Source organism: Cheilinus undulatus, linkage group 17 (assembly GCF_018320785.1).
Source record: "Cheilinus undulatus linkage group 17, ASM1832078v1, whole genome shotgun sequence".
NCBI classification, from domain to species: domain Eukaryota; kingdom Metazoa; phylum Chordata; class Actinopteri; order Labriformes; family Labridae; genus Cheilinus; species Cheilinus undulatus.
In genome coordinates, this window is record NC_054881.1 from 15794593 (window position 1) to 15810949 (window position 16357).

A 16357-nucleotide genomic window follows, 5' to 3' on the forward strand; every position below is an offset into this window, starting at 1 on the left:
TAGCTTTTCTACCTCAACTTATAACGCCAAAAAACGACATATCAGTTAACCATTTAGAAGCTTTTTTTAAAAAATATATTATACCTTATACGCTTAGACAAGAGTTAGCACTCAGCCAGTAAGCTAACATTAGATTTGCCAAAGTACATTTTATTTTAAAACAAAACACTACAAAATAGAGACATAAGCTTTTAGCTTTTTACTAGCTTAAAACACAAAGGGACGTACTAAAGGCTATTTTCAATCAAAACAATAAATATCTGTCTAACAGAACAGTATTTTTTTGTTTTTAGCTATCGTCAGACAGCAATAAATTTTCCCATTCATTAATTTTTATGGCAAACATTGCCTTTCCAAGGAGTGTGCCTTTCCTACTCCATGTTTCACTGTTCAGCTGTATTATAGCTGGTAGCCACTTCCTGGTAGGGATGCAAGTGGTTAAATAGTTTAATTTGTTGATCAAATTAGCTGGCATGAGATTTACGAGTAGGTTAAATTTATTACATATAATTTTTATAAACACGGGCTTGAAATCCTGGTCTATGATGTTCTTTTAAACTGTAATGAAACTCCCACCACGAGAGGCCGCTGTAGCTTCAGTTAATGGCCGCTGCCTTCCCATCTGAGAATTCCCCTGGCACTTGGCCAGATGTAAATATGTCCAGTTAGTAGGAACAGGGTGGTATGACAGTTTTTTTTAAGGTTTAAATTGAAATATAAACATGTATGTAGGCTGTCAAGGGTTGAACTCACGTATAACCAATCAGCGGAAGTGAAGGGAGGCCACACATCAAAGCATGATATTAATCTGCAAAGAGGTTAGAAGGCTTGTGCAGCTAGCTGCTAATGTTAGCCACACTGAACAGAGTATCTCTGGCTCACCCCCCCCCCCCCCCCCCAAACACAGTGGCCCTGTGAGGAATTTGACTGTTTTCTAAGTATTTTCTTCTCTTTAGACTAGTTGGTTAAATGCAGTTTAAACAGGCGCTTAGCTGAATGGCTTTTCTCAGGCTGTGGATGGTTAAGAAACTATGTTGTGTTTGAGTAATTTTGTCTTGGTCAAAGTGGTATCTCTTTAGAGAAGCTCCCTCAGCCTGATGCCTACCCCATGTCAGCATTCATAGGGATTATAAACAACGGTACAGAAATTGTTCACGTTAATACTGATGATATTCTCTGCTTTTGTATCTCATATAGAGGCAACCATATTAATTTGAGTCAGTTTCGTGACCAACTAAAAACTTCTCATTGTAGCTCTAAACTTGAAATATGACCTTGTCATTGAATGGCCACCATCCATTGTCTTTTCAGTTGTTGATCAATGAAGAAGTGTTGAAATGATAAGTCCTTTGACTTACAACCTGGAACACAACAGTACGGCATTTAAACATTTGAGCTACCAACCTGTGAGTGACATCAGAATGAAATGGCTATTTTGCAAATATGGTCAATCGCTCCCTTGCATACTCATTCAACATCTAAGTATAATCCACACCCTTTTTATTAGTAAATCAGAAAGTGCAATTTAAAACAAAGACAATGACTCAGAATGTTGCTTTGGCCAGTTTCCTTCCACACATCAATATTCAACCCAAACATCAGTGGCTATAGCTACAAAGAAAGGTATAAAGGTGCTCCGAATTTGTACAATGTCTCATCGAGCGTGATATGACTGCAAGTCTAATGATTGCACTTTTATTTTTTTCAAACTGTACACGACCTCATTAAATATTCTATATAGCTTGACTGACGATGTTAGAAAAACCTGCCTCTAGGAGTTCACATTGTGAGTAAAGATACCAATTGGATAAAGTGAGACATTTGGCCATCATCATTGCTTACTCCTTTCCTGTCTAAAAACACTGAGACATAGAACACATAGAGTATAGTAAGAATGAACGCGCAGTTGTGTGCAGAAGTGTCCCCCCGTACGCACCGAGCTCACACTCGTAACAAAGGATGGAACATGGCTATAGTTTAGGCACAAATACTTAAGAAATGTCCATGTGAAGAGTCAATGCTTCTGTTCACACACAGGTAACGTCTAGGCAGACAGACAGTGAACAAAACAGAATCTAACATTACATTTAACGTCAACATTTTTGAGATAGTATCTTTTTAAGTATTTGTGACAGTGCATGCTTTCATGACATTTGTGGGTTGACTGCATTGGTACACTATCGACACAATCTGTAGCGAAGACTTATCTTTTTAAAACGGCAGCTCAAAGGGCTTAAGCGCTCCAAACTGACGGGATATTCTGCGCCGTGAAAACTATGACTCTATAGGAGATTTTCCCTTACAGACTGCAAGAAGGCCATTTCTAATCTACTGTACATGCAGAGAAAAGGCCTGTGAGCCACAATGGCTGGCTGAGTCATCAATTGTTATTGTTAGATTGAAATAGTCTGCTTTAATGATAGAATCATAATATTCAGGCTTGACCTTCCTCTAACTCAAATCCAGGTCAGTTCAGAGTACCTAAGCCCACATAATGGATTTACACGAGACAGAAACCTTAATGCAAACCAGCATTTCTTTTTTCTTACACTTTAGGGTGAAAATGTCCACATACCTGACGTCTTTAACCTCTAATTTGTGTATTGAAAAATGTCACGCCAGGCTCTTCGGCTACAGTGATTGTGATATGACAGCGTACGGTAAAATTGGACTGGAAATGCAGCTTTGCAAGCACAATATATCAACAAAAGAAAAGGTTTAACGGTCGACAAAAGAGCTGAATTTCAATTATTGAAGAAAAGGATGAGAATTTGTTTTGGTTTTTGGGAAATGAGGCAATAGTAAAGACACATTTTCATAGCATGATTTGAAATAAAGTTGTGGGTTTATATATGAACTTAATGTGAAATTAAAGCCTACACTAGGATTAGGAGTAGTATACAACAAGAGAAAGGGGGATCCTTTAGTCCTCCAATCAGGCATTTCTCAGCATCAAGTACTGCTAGCTATTGCATTAAGGTTTGTCCATCTCTTATGAAACATATGTATTTTGTCGCTTAACCTTTTTCGCATATAGATGATATCCAGGTTCCTGATAGAAGTAAGACATTGTTATGATAGAGAATGCACCACACAGTATCTGTAAATACTAGATCTACAAAACTATTTACAGCACACATATAGGTAATCTTTATGTCACAGTCTATTGCATAATGGTGATAATCTTTAGTTTATAAATATTATAAATATACACAGAAATTTAAGCAACATTACATAACATCTCAGCCATCTAAAATCAGAAATAGAAAACAATAGCATCCATCCATATCTGTCTCCACATGACACTCTCCTGGAAAAACAAACAAAAAGTAAGCAGCATTTCTATGATCTATTCCCTTTGGACCCATAACACTGTCATGGTTTGTATGTGAGCCGCTGTGGGGGCAGAGTGGCTCAGCAGACTGTATTTTTGTTGCCAGGAGCGAAATAACACTTAGTTACAGTATCAGTGAGTTCTGAAATGAGCATTCAGGAGATTGGTTTTTATGTGCGTGTGCTTTTTCAGATTATTTTTGAGTTGCTTGCATTTATTATTCCACAGTGGTGCCTAAAGCTGCTTAATAGAGAAGATAAATTTTCTCTCATTGGTAAAAAAAAAAAAAGTCATTGTCAGAATCCACAATGCATTCCAGTTTAAAAAAAGCAAAAAGAGAAATCAAATAAAAATCCTCATACATTGTATATAATTCTTTATATTTCTCAGAAAGGAAGACTCATGTTTATACTACAGCTTTTAAATTGCCATTGCCAAATATTCTAGTGTGATTTTACACACACGGTCACATGCACACACTCATACACTCTCTCATACACACACCCATTCATACAGCAGCATATATATCCACACACATATATATAAATATATGTGTGCATATATATTTTGTATATAGCGCAAAGAAAAAGAGATGTATCTGTATAATATACATTCTTAAGTTTAGGGAGACAATGTGTCTAAAATATAATACAAGGGCTTGTATGTACAGGACTTCTATGAGGTTATTTTAGAAGATTGGAGAGAAACAAAAATGCTGAAGTTCCTCATTTTTATCTCTTTTGTTTGTATCTCCATTTTTAAAAATGAATTGAAAGATATATAGGTTTAAAAAATGAATAAAGGAAAAAAAAAATGGGATCATAAATTAGATGCAAAACGCATTTTGTCTTGCTCAGTCTCTGTACTGCTCAGGACAGAATCTCTCCTAGACCCAGGGGATTCCCTGTGCTGGGTTGAGGACGATGTTGATGATGCTGCCGCCACTGCTGCAGCCGCCGCCGCTGCTGCCGCGGCCGAGGCCGAGCGCACCGGAGGCAATGCTCCCGACGACATCTGGCGGAAAAGATTGACCCGCTGTGGGACTGTGGTGCGGATGCCGCTCTGCAGACTCATACCTGGGATCGCTGCGGCCGCTGGGGGCACGATGGAGGCCAGAGAGTCTCCTGAGGCTGGGTGTGCTCGGGGCCCCAGAGATGTGTCGTGTGGCAGTGATGGTTGGGAGGCTGATAAGTGTCTGACATCTCTGCTCAAGCTGCCTGACTGAAGAGCCTGTGTGCTCTTGTGGATTTCTCCCCGTTGAGGTGACGGCACCTGCTGCTGCTGCTGTTGCTGCTGCTGCTGCTGAGGCGATGCCTGCTGCTGCTGCTGCGGCGGCGGCTGTGTCTGCTGTTGTGGTGCCGACCCTGCAGCTGTAGTTGACACGGTAGGTTGCTGTGGGAGCTGCTGCTGCGTGGATAGAGACGGTTGAGCAATAGGCTGCTGGATAAGCGAGAGCTGGGAGGCTGTGCGTGAGCCGTACTGGAAGCTCCGGTTAGCCAGAGGGGTCTGCACAGGCGGACTGCACATGGCAGCGGTGAAGGAGCAAGGGGACATGATGGCCCCCTGCTGCTGGAGCGGGGTCTGTGGATTGGTGGAGGAAGAATTCAGGTTGCCATGGGATAGACTGGGTGCAGGGTAGACCCCTTGTGCTGCAGCAGCGGCGGCCGCAGCGGCCGGCAACATGCGAGCAGCAGATGCATTGGCGATAGCTGAAGCGCTGTAGGTCATGGGCACGGAGGACTGCTGGAGCTGGCTAGTGCCGAAGGCGGTGGGGAATGGTGGCTGCGCTGGTGAGTTAATGATTGAGTTTCCTGACATTGGAGTTGAGTTCATCCCGGTGACCGACTGCTTGCGGTCCACCATCATCACCATCTCCCTGTCCTGACGGATAATCTGCTTCAATATCTCGTTCTCCTGCGTGTTGAAAACGCCGGCGTTCAGGTCCTTCTGAAACTTCTGCAGCAGCAAGGAGTTCTTCTTCCCTGTTGGGATGCAGTCAGGAGAGGTGAGCACATAGAGAAGTGGCAAACTTTGGTTACTCTATGAAACAGGAAATAGTAAGAATCACAGCAATAGAAATGAAGATGCAGCTTGTAGGTTTTTGTAGGGAAACTTTAGCTTTATTTGCTGTTTTGCATCATCAGTTGATAAACTTTTGCTACTGCAATCACACACATGCCCTCCATTTCTTTCAACTCTTACAAGCTGCATCTTTCCATGTCTACTAACATCTGCCATATTGAATACAAAGTGTGAAAGACATTGAGTGGTTATGACTATGGGATATATACGATTGGAGAGGAGTGAAGGACACATAAGGAGACAGATTACTGAAAGAGTAATGTGAGTGCGTAGACTGTGAGGGTGCTGATGTGGACAATGAAACACAGAAGAATACTCAAACCCACACGTCACGCTACAGGAGCTTTTATGTTTTTTAAGAAAGGGTTAAAAGTCTGATCTCTAGTTTACATTGAAAGACTACTTCTACTGTATTTGAACCACAAGAATTCAACAAAAACAGCACAAAAACAACAAGGATTACCTTTAATTTTACATAAACACAAGCAAAAGAAGCCACAAAGATCTACTGGAAATACACCAGGAATTTGGTATAGTCTATAATGATCAATATACGTTAATCCATATATGGAAAACTACATTTTACTCATTTTACCACAGAATGTGTTATCACTCCTGAAAACAACTGAATTCAATTGCATTGTTTCCTTATGATTTACAGATAAGCAAAAAATGTCAGCTGAAATAAATAACAATAGATACACATTTCCTTAATATGGTAATCAAATTGTCTGTAAAAGTGGTATATTTAAGCACTACGGAGGGAGTTGTGAGCCCAATGGTCTGGTAATCCCTCTCGGCCTGTAACAGGTCATGGGCAATGATAATAAAAAAAGGCCTGACAGATGGATTTTAAACACCAAACACTTCTGTGGCTTTGGGAGTTAGGGAACAAACTGTGGTAAAATGCTAAGTGGTGCTAAAAGCCTAAAAGATGTCTTGATACTGGTCTTTAGTGGAGAAAAAAAATCCCTTTTTGAGTGTGCTAATGTTAAAGATCTGTTAATATGTTTACTCTGAATGACTGAGTCCAAATGTATTTCCTGTAATTACTGTTGACCTTGAGTATCGACAGGCTGCGAGACATTATTTGTCAGTGAAGAAGACAGAGTTGACTTTTAGTGTGCTGAGGGTTTTAGCCTCAGTCAATCAATCATTAAGCCCCGTCCTTGAGGGCAGAAGATTTCTGCAGAGTTTACAGCCGAGCAGCATTTGTTGGCCGGATTTCTCCCCTCTCAAGGCTGCCAGCGAGCCGGGCGCCGAGCTGTGAGACAAGACTCGCAGCTGTAACCGCTGAACACAGACTGATGTTATGTTGTGTAGCCATTTCTCAGAATCAAGTTCTCCATTTTGACTGAGACAGTCGCTACAGGGTCAGGGAGTCGAACGCTAAACTAGCACCAAATACATACACTACTGTTAACTTACAAGGCCTGTTTCATTGCATTTTTAAAGGTGACAGGGTTGAACTCTGTGGATTAGAAGGACAACATGTTTATTTATTTAAAGTTATAGATCAGGGTGCTGTTAGGAAATCCAGGAAACATCAGTCAATATGCCAATTCCATCAATTTTAAAGAATAATTACCACAGTTTTTCAATTCCTTGTCTAACACATGTTTAATCAGGCTGACAGCAAAGCAGTGAGCCATTTCACTTATCTATCCCTGTTCAGACTGCCTTCCTACACTCCCTTAGCCTTTTCAACACTTTGCTTTGTTGTTTAGTGAACTTTTCAAGTTAACATATTGTCACACCTACATCATCAAATAAGACCCCTCCGTTTGAGCCCATTAAAATTACAACATAGGTACCCTTCTAGCATTAGTTAGCATTCAAATGGCTACAAAGTCAAGCCAAGCAAATCACCATTACAAAGCAACATCCAGTTAGACATTCAAGATAGAGCTTTCTGAAAAACATTTATTTTTTATGAGTTTTGAATAGTAGTATGAAGAAAAAGCTAATCACTTAGGCTAGCAAAAGAAATCATGGTTTGGGTAGAGATGATTGCCAAGCTATGGATACTGGTTCCATACATAAGTTTAAGGGGCCTCCTTGGTTGAAAAGTGTGGTGATTTTTAGACCTATTTATTTCACTTGCCCAACACACAAATAATTTTCTTATCAAAGGAGTTCAGGACTGAATGCTAGTGGGGTACCTACATCATCACAACTCAAGGTACAGAACAGGCTGTGTTAATTGAAGACCTGGAAGTTGGAATTAGCAGTAAAGTTAAATATTCCAAGAGTTTTCTATTAAATGGAACTTGGCATTTGCTTTAGCTGTTAAAATTAAATGCTAAAACATAGCTATAATAACAATGGAAAAAAACACTAGTCTGAGCATCTAGACCATGGGTTCCCAAACTTTATCATGTCAAGGACAACCACATCGGATTAGCGTCCCACCCCATGAAACATTTGTGAAATTCTTTGTACATTTCAGTGGAAAATATTGAAGAATTTTCATTAACAATAAATACTGGTGATACTCATTGATTTCATTCAATGTTTTTTTTGTAAAATGTCTTGTAGAGTGTCTCAACAGTCTCTAATAGTTATGCAAATGGTAAACTTTTTAAATTATTGCTGTATTTTTATCTGCTCATGACATTACAATAGTCTTTTTTTCTGTTATAAACAGTCTTTGGAATTCCTCCTTACAACATTAAACAGACATTAAAGTAATAAACAGTAGATTGGTTGATTGCAGAGGTGTAACGGTATTGTTAATATCGTGGTATGGTGGTATCGTGGTATGGTGCTTCAACGTCCTCATGGATGTGATAGTTTCAATGATATCTTAAATGGCAAAAAGTGTCATTTTTGTTTTTTTTTAGTAGAGCAAAACAAAGGGAAGTGGGAGCTACAGGTAGTATCGGCTCTTGCACACCCATTATCCTTTGCACCGTACTCACTGGCTTGATCTAACTGAAAAAGCTGGATACTATGAGTGGTGAGGGAGAAATGAGTGTCAATGTTTTTGAGATTATCGAGGCTTCAGCGACTTTTACACTGCCAGACTATGGTGACACACTTGATGGGGAATACGAGTAGCATAAGGCAGATCATCACTCTTAAAAGAGTCGAGAGGATACATGGAGCAGAATCCTGCCAGGCTAAAAGACTCTCAAGGAAGCGTTCACAATCTCACTTCCCCACAACAGTGCAAGAGCACGACAGATCACAAGGTTATCGGTGAATATATCTGTAAATACCTACAGCTGTTTTCAGTGGTAAATATTGAAGGTTTAGAAGGTCAGTAAATATGCTGGAGCCAAAATATTAAGCACCTACAGAGCCTTTTTTGCACATATTGAAATATTCATTTATTAAATGCTGATGTCACTTTTTTCCACAAGTCTTTATTTGTTGTTTTGTTTTTTTTTTTATAGTGCAGTAAATACTTTCTGTGGACTTGTTACAGATTTTTATTGTACCATGAGATTATGATACCGTTACATCCCTCGTCAACTGGCACAAAAAGGGAATACAGATTTGAATACGCAGTGATTAATACCTTTAAGAAGTTATGTATTAAGATATTGTTGCCAAAAATAATTTTATTCTTTAACACCCCAACCCTATTTTTACACCTTTTCCCTTCATATCCCTCCACTGCCCCTTTGTGACCTTTTCTGAGGGTCAAGACCCCTGCTTTGGAAATTCAGTGGCCTTGATGCTGAACTTAAAATGCTTTTTTTTTTTTTTTTAACTAATCTGGCCTACTTTTCCAGGGACTCCCAGAGTAAAAAAAGGAACATGTTAAGCTGATAAATGCACGTCAAAGGGAAATATAACTTAAGAAAAGAGATTACAAAATTTACTAAATGAGAACAAACAAAAACAAACCTGAAATATAAACATAAGTCATGAACAAAAATATTTTTTCCCATTCAAAATAAAAGCAAATATTTTTACAATTTTAAAACATCAGATATGGTTGGAATTACAGTTAAACCAATTAAGGCGTTAGTTCTTAAGTCGAACCTTCAGATGAAGTTTAAAATTCAGTCATAGTTAAAAACAAAAATCATAATTCAGTGACAACCATATCTGAAACCTAAAACATCCTTATATAAAAACAGTCCGAAACCCAACTTCAGCACCAAACACATAAAAACAAACACCAAAACAACATTTATAATGTAAACAAACATCATAGAAAGAATGAAGGCTACATAATGTCATGCAGTCACATAAAGAATTAACTCGGTTTAAAAAAAAATCAACATATTAGCTTGATTCAGTACAGGGAAGATTGTGTTCTACAGTCTCTCTTGTTGATGGTTAAGGATAACAATACAGATGAGCATATTTAAGAGTGGAATACTCTTGAAGAGAACTGATCTTTACAGATTCAATCTAAAGTTTTTCTTTACATTCATTCAACATAATAGTTTAACTATTTGGGGCAAAATATAAGATTGACTCCCCTTGGACTATCACTCGAAAAGTTGTAATTTTGTCCTGAATTATTTACACAGACAGAATTCCTATTTAAGTCAGACAATCAGAAACAAACCTTTTTTTCTATTGGTGAAAACATGAATAAATAATGAAATGGGATTTCTGCATGTAACAAAAAGAGTTTGTGGCATTGCATTAGTAAAGTCTTTACTAATCTGGAGACATGGTGTCATTTGTGAATACACTTTGAACATTTATTCAAAGATTAAACAAAAAAATGTCACACAAATAAAGCTGAGCATGTGATCATAATCCAGTCGATTATTCTATTTCAAAATAAACATGGCATGTGACACTGAATGAGGAATCTTTGTTTCATTGATTGTCTTAGTTGTTGACATTTTGAATGTGTCCATCAAAACATCTGCAGGACTGGTGTGGGTGACTTGAGTTATGTGTCACTGATGCAGGAATTAAACAGTTCATGTAACTTCCAGCAAGAGCTCAAACTCTTGGAGGATGAATTTGAGACCGGCTCCATTTAGCAAACCTCTACAGGTCAATTTGTCCCTGTTTGTTTTCGAATGTTGGAATTGGAATAAAGTGTTTACCTGATGCCTACTCGTCGGCCAGGACACTCTTGAAAACGAGATGTGCTCGTCTCAAGACGGACTCCTGGTCAAATAATTTTTAGATAGATAAAAGATAATGTCAAATGTGCAACATGTTATTGGTTTCAAAGCATGGTTACTTTAATTTTTTCTTTCCTTTTATTGAGCAAGACAAGCATGTAACCAAATGCAGTTCATATATAGAAACGATACAACCAGCACGGATCATGACAAAGTATCTTCCCTCGTATGAGACAAAACCCCCTTCATGGTTAGTCTGAAAAGATGGATCCAATCTATGTCACTCTCTGAAGGGTTGGTCAGATTGGGATGCTAATTATATAGCCTGTAGTGAAAAGTTACCTTAGCTGGTAGCTCTCAGAAAAAGGGCAAATGTAGATTTGGACTGTTGAGGGCATATGGTATGGCAAAGCTCCATACACTTTAATAAAGGGCAAAAAAGATTACATTTCTTATGTTTATGCCAAAACATGCAACCTTTTCTCATGTGAAATACATTCATATGTAACTCTTTTAGTCTATAGTGCAAAGTTTCAATGAAAGAACATGTTTGACAATGATATATAGAAAAGCATGGATGTGACATACAAGTGGACAAAGTCTAGAACATACTGCTACAAAACACTGTTGTTAGCTTCTAAGTAAGACCACTAGGGGTGGGACATTTTTGGCGGCAGTATTATGGTCATCCTGACTCATGATAGAATTATCAGATTACTGCTGGTGTCAAATTTTTAATTTAAAAAATAAACCCCTCTTAAGCCAGGCATACACTGTGCGATTTTAAGCCGACCATACAACAGTTGTGGCAGAATGTCAACTCATACTGTGTGTCTGAATTGCATACGACACATGAGTATCACGCATGATTTATGTGCTCACACTATACGGTCCGGTGGTCGTGTCCGACCTGAGTGTTCACACTGTATGAGTGAAGTCTGGACGGACTGTGACAGAAATCTGTAGAGTTTCCTTTTTAAAAAGTCTCACAGTCTGACTGTGAAGTGTTTCCACTTATGTTCTCTCCCTCTTCCCTGCTTTCTCTCTCTATCTCACACACACCAACAGCATCACCATCGGTGTCAGCTGCAGGTCCACGGGTAGGAATATTTTCTGTTCATTTATTTCCTTTATCATAGCCAGGGGGCATCAAATTCCAATCAGACATTCCAATGGTTGTCATGGTAATTTAGGATGTTATCTGACAGTTTAGAAAGGAAAACAATATGGCCAAAAATTTTTATTCTGCTCGCTTTTATGCTCTCACTATGAAGTGTCTGGAGTCATATGACCAAAATATCAAACATGCCAGGAATACATGGGCCAGTCGGGAGCAGGTCATCGGGTCGTAGTCAGGCCGTGGTCAGCCGTCTTACAACAAATGGCGCCTGATCCAACTGAAAGTCAGCCTGACTTTAAAGTGAGTTGTGCGACTCAAAATTTGTGGCTAAATTGGATGAAAATTGCACAGTGTGTGCCCGGCTTTAACAGACTTCCCTGCCAGTTGGAACCATCATGTCACTATGTGACTTCTCAGTGTGGCACTTACAGTCATGGATGAAAGTATTGGCACCCCTGGAAATGTTCCAGAAAATACACCATTTCTCCCAGAAATTGTTGCAGTTAAAAATGTTTTTGGCATACATGTGTTTATTGCCTTTATGTGCATTGTAACAACACAAAAAAATCAGAAGAAAAAAGACAAAATTGACATAATTTTACACAAAACTCAAAAATTGGGCTGGACAAAATTATTGGCACCCTTTTAAAATTGTGGGTAAATCATTTTATTTCAAGCATGTGAAATAAAGACCATCTCCAGAGATCCTGAATTCCTTTGTCCACTGTGCGTAATATAATCAAGAAGTTTTTAACCCATGGAACTGTGGCTAATCTCACTGGACGTGGATGGAAGAGAAAAATTGACAAAAGAATGCAACGCAGGATAGTTGGAATGGTAGATAAACAACCTCAGTCAACTTCCATACAAATTCAGGCTGTCCTGCAGACTCAGGGTGCAAAAGTGTCAGCTTGGACCATACATCATAATCTGAATGAGATGAAGCACTATGGCAGGAGACCAAGGAGAGCCCCACTGCTGACAAAGAGACATAAAAAAGCCAGACTGGAATTTGCAAAAATGTACCTGAGTAAGCCTCAATCCTTCTGAGAGAACATTTTGTGGGCAGATGAGACTAAGGTAGAGCTTTTTGGAAAAGCATGTCATTCCACTGTTTACAGAAAACAGAATAAGGCCTACAAAGAAAAGAACACAGTACCTACAGTCAAACATGGTGGAGGTTCAAGGATGTTTTTGGGTTATTTTGCTGCCTCTGGCACTGGGTGCCTTGACTGTGTGCAAGGAATCATGAAATCTGGAGACTGTCAAAAAGTTTTGGGCTGCAATGTAGGGCCTAGTGTCAGAAAGCTAGGTTTGCGTCAGAGGTCATGGGTGTTCCAGCAGGACAATGACCCCAAACATACCTCAAAAAGCACCAAGAAATGGTTGGAGACAAAGCACTGGAGAGTTCTGAAGTGGCCAGCAATGAGTCCGGATCTAAATCCCGTTGAACACCTATGAAGAGATCTTAACATTGCTGTTGGAAGAAGCACCCTTCAATTCTGAGAAATCTGGAGCAGTTTGCAAAAGAAGAGTGGTCCAAAAATCCAGTTGAGAGGTGTAAGAAGCTTGTTGATGGTTATAGGAAGCGATTGGTTTCGGTTATTTCGGTGTGCAACCAAATATTAAGTTGAGGTGCCAGTAATTTTGTCCGGCCCATTTTTTGAGTTTTGTGTAAAATTATGTCAATTTTATCTTTTTTTCTTCTGATTTTTTGTGTTGTTCCAATGCACATAAAGGAAATGAACATGTGTATACCCACAACATTTGTAACTGCCACAATTTCTGGGAGAAATGGTGAATTTTCTGGAAAATTTCCAGGGGTGCCAATACTTTTGTCCATGACTGTACGACATGAATGAGGGAAATGTGAAAAAAGAAGTGGTTAACGGTAGGATAATGTTAGATAATGGTGATAGGACTTACAGGAAGAGGAGTAACTGAGGTAAACTGGCACCAAGTTAAAAATAAGCACAATTATCTCAAACTTAATCACTTATAAATCACTGTATCATATCGCGTTGCATCGTATCATTATATCATATCCTATCCTACCACTGTATCACATTCTGTCTTATTGTATCCCACCAAACTGCATTGGGTTTTGTCGAATTGCATTATACAGCATCCAATCGTCACATCAAGTTGTATCATATTGTAAAGTAATGTTTTATGGGGTTTTATTGTATTATATCACATTGCGTCAAATTGTATCTTCATATTGTACCTTCTACCCTTTGACTTTGTGTCCAACTGTTTCATATCATATCCTTAGTCACTGCAATTCCTAGCCTTAATAACCACAACTCTTACTTAAATTCCTAATTAGTTTATAATTGAAATTCACAATTTTTATGAAAGCAAGAACCCTTATGATAAATATTTAGCAGAGGTATTTAATATTTATTGTTACTATACAAATTGTGTGTTTAATTCTGGTGTGATTTTGCTTGTTTTTCCCCCAGAGATTTTAAAACAATCCACTCAACCTGCATCTATAAGGGTCCCTTCCCAAATCCTAGTTTCATATGAATGTAATTCTGAGGAGAAAAGGTTGTCCCAACAGTGACACAACTTCTGTTATATGCTTCTGATTCATCTCTTAATGGTCTTGCCCTGAATTTGTTGTTTAGCACTTGTTGCAAACTGCAGTATTGCATTTGTAAAATGAATAAAAATGTATTCATGTGCCTGTGTTGGGCAAAATAATGCACAAATACAAAGCCATGACAAAGAAAAACAACAATAACAGATAGTAGATTAGGTACAGACTGCAAGCTTAACCACTGATGTGAGACAACATTGGCACACTGTCATTATGCAAATTCAACTTTACTTTTGGAGACAGGCAATAACATTTTCTGGCACATAGAGAATCTAATCACCAAACATTATCATCTGTGGTGTTATTTGCAGGCATTAAACTTTATTGACAATGAGATGGCTTTTTTTGTAAAACACAGCAGCTACACGTTGACACAGTTTGGCTGATTAATTCCATAAAAGGCAACAATAACCATAAATCATGTGTTAAATGGTTATTTTAGAAATCCACTGCTTTAAGCTGTGAAATTATCAATAGGAAAGCATTTCTATGTAGAGCATGTAATAAAAGTGTTTTTGCAGCAGTAGTAAATGCTCATGGAGTACCTGATAAATTAGCTCTACTGCCGTTTATTTTATATGAAACAAAAATGCTCTGTATCATATAGTTAACAAGCTCTAATGGGGTTTAAAATATCTACTTTTGGGTATCCTTTATTATCACTTTTTCACTATTTTCCTCTGATGTCACACTGAGCTGGGGAAGCTGAAACACTTTTAACATATTACATTAGTCCAGGTTGTAAGTCAATTAAAGGCAGAGAATCTGACAAATCTCCTTCATTCCACCATAATCTACATATTTGTAACTATAGACAAAAGATAGTGAAAATCTGGAGGGCCATATTTTTGAAGTTTAATGCTTGTATGTCCATAAGCTACTGTAAGACAACAGCTAGTGTAGGCATTGAACACGTCCTGGCTAATTTTACCTTAGCTAGGAATTCAGTCCTTTCCAATTGTTTTTAGTAATAGAATCAAACATAAATACAAGTCTTTAGCCTCTTCCTAGCTAACATAAATATTAGCCAGTATATACCTAAATGCTAACATTAGCAGCTGTCTGTCTGTAGCTATTAGGTTATAGACTATGTTCTTATGTGTTAATTATTTTAGATTCACCCTAAATGTTTGTTCTTTTGTTTTAAGTTGGTGGGCAAATCTAGAAGTCAACAAGTGTTGATGATTTGTTAGTTATGCAACATTTAATTGTCTTACAACCTGGACTAAAGACTGTTTAAAGCATGGTTGCAGTCTCAAAAGCATTATCCATTGGTTTCTGAGCAACAGTCAGGCTACAAAAATGAAATGAGTTGAGGGGAGTTGGGCCTTAAACCTCCTGGTAAACAGGTGGTAGCAGCATCCTACTGTATTTCAACTCAGCCATGCCCATAATTCTGCAAATGTATGCATAACTCTTTGCCTAGACATCATCAAAATGTAGCCACATTTTCATTTCAGCTGTCAAAATGGGCTTTATAACGTGGGTGTTAATAGGACTTTTGGATCCTGCCTGAAATGGGACCTGCAAGTTATTGCATTTAATAACTGGCTTCATTTTTCAACACCATATGTTGAGTTTTTCTGAAACACAGTTTTTCAGGATTATAGGAGAGTGTGACATCAGAGGGAAACGGCTTTGTGAATGTGAATATCAGTGTTTAAGCTTTTCCTTTTTGAAGTATTTTCTAACTCTTTAATCTTAATGGTTTTTATATGGGTGTTATATGGTTAAATGTTTTTCTTGACCTCCATAACTTTAGCAAATATTCTTCTTTTTTTTGTCATCACAGGCTAACAATATCCTCTTCTAAATAGCGCATTAGTATAACCTGCAATTTCCATATAGTCTGTCTGCAGCATTCTGTCCATGCGGGGGTCTTTCTCTGCCTGACAGTGTGGAATTGCACAGGAATTGCAAATTCGCACAGTAACATCAGTAACAACAGTAACAACAGTAAAAGTGGGAGCAACAGGTTACTTTGCCTTTGTTTCATTGGTTTCATGTGCTATTATTCCTTGTTTTTTAATGATTTTTTGGGGGGGGGCATTTTTGCCTTTTCTTGCTTAGGACAGCTGAGGAGAGACAGGAAACACAGGAATAGTTGGGGAGGCTATTTGCCAAACATTGCTAAGACTGGTAATCAATCCAACAACCAGTGAGGCAAGGAC

The 16357-nt window shown here is 38.4% G+C and overlaps 1 protein-coding gene and 1 long non-coding RNA gene across 2 annotated transcripts in view; one reads left to right on the top strand and one right to left on the bottom strand.

Annotated features, from left to right (window-relative positions):
• The window catches only part of LOC121525440, an 88428-nt gene that overhangs the window by 21990 nt on the left and 50081 nt on the right, over positions 1-16357 (top strand). The gene's annotated exons all lie outside the window — the stretch shown is intronic.
• The window catches only part of LOC121525439 (potassium/sodium hyperpolarization-activated cyclic nucleotide-gated channel 1), a 143738-nt gene continuing 128303 nt past the window's right edge, over positions 923-16357 (bottom strand). The window contains exon 8 of the mRNA XM_041811441.1: positions 923-5316. Within this exon, the coding sequence (XP_041667375.1) occupies positions 4154-5316 (1163 nt within the window). The 3' untranslated portion in view covers positions 923-4153. The remainder of the gene's footprint in view (positions 5317-16357) is intronic.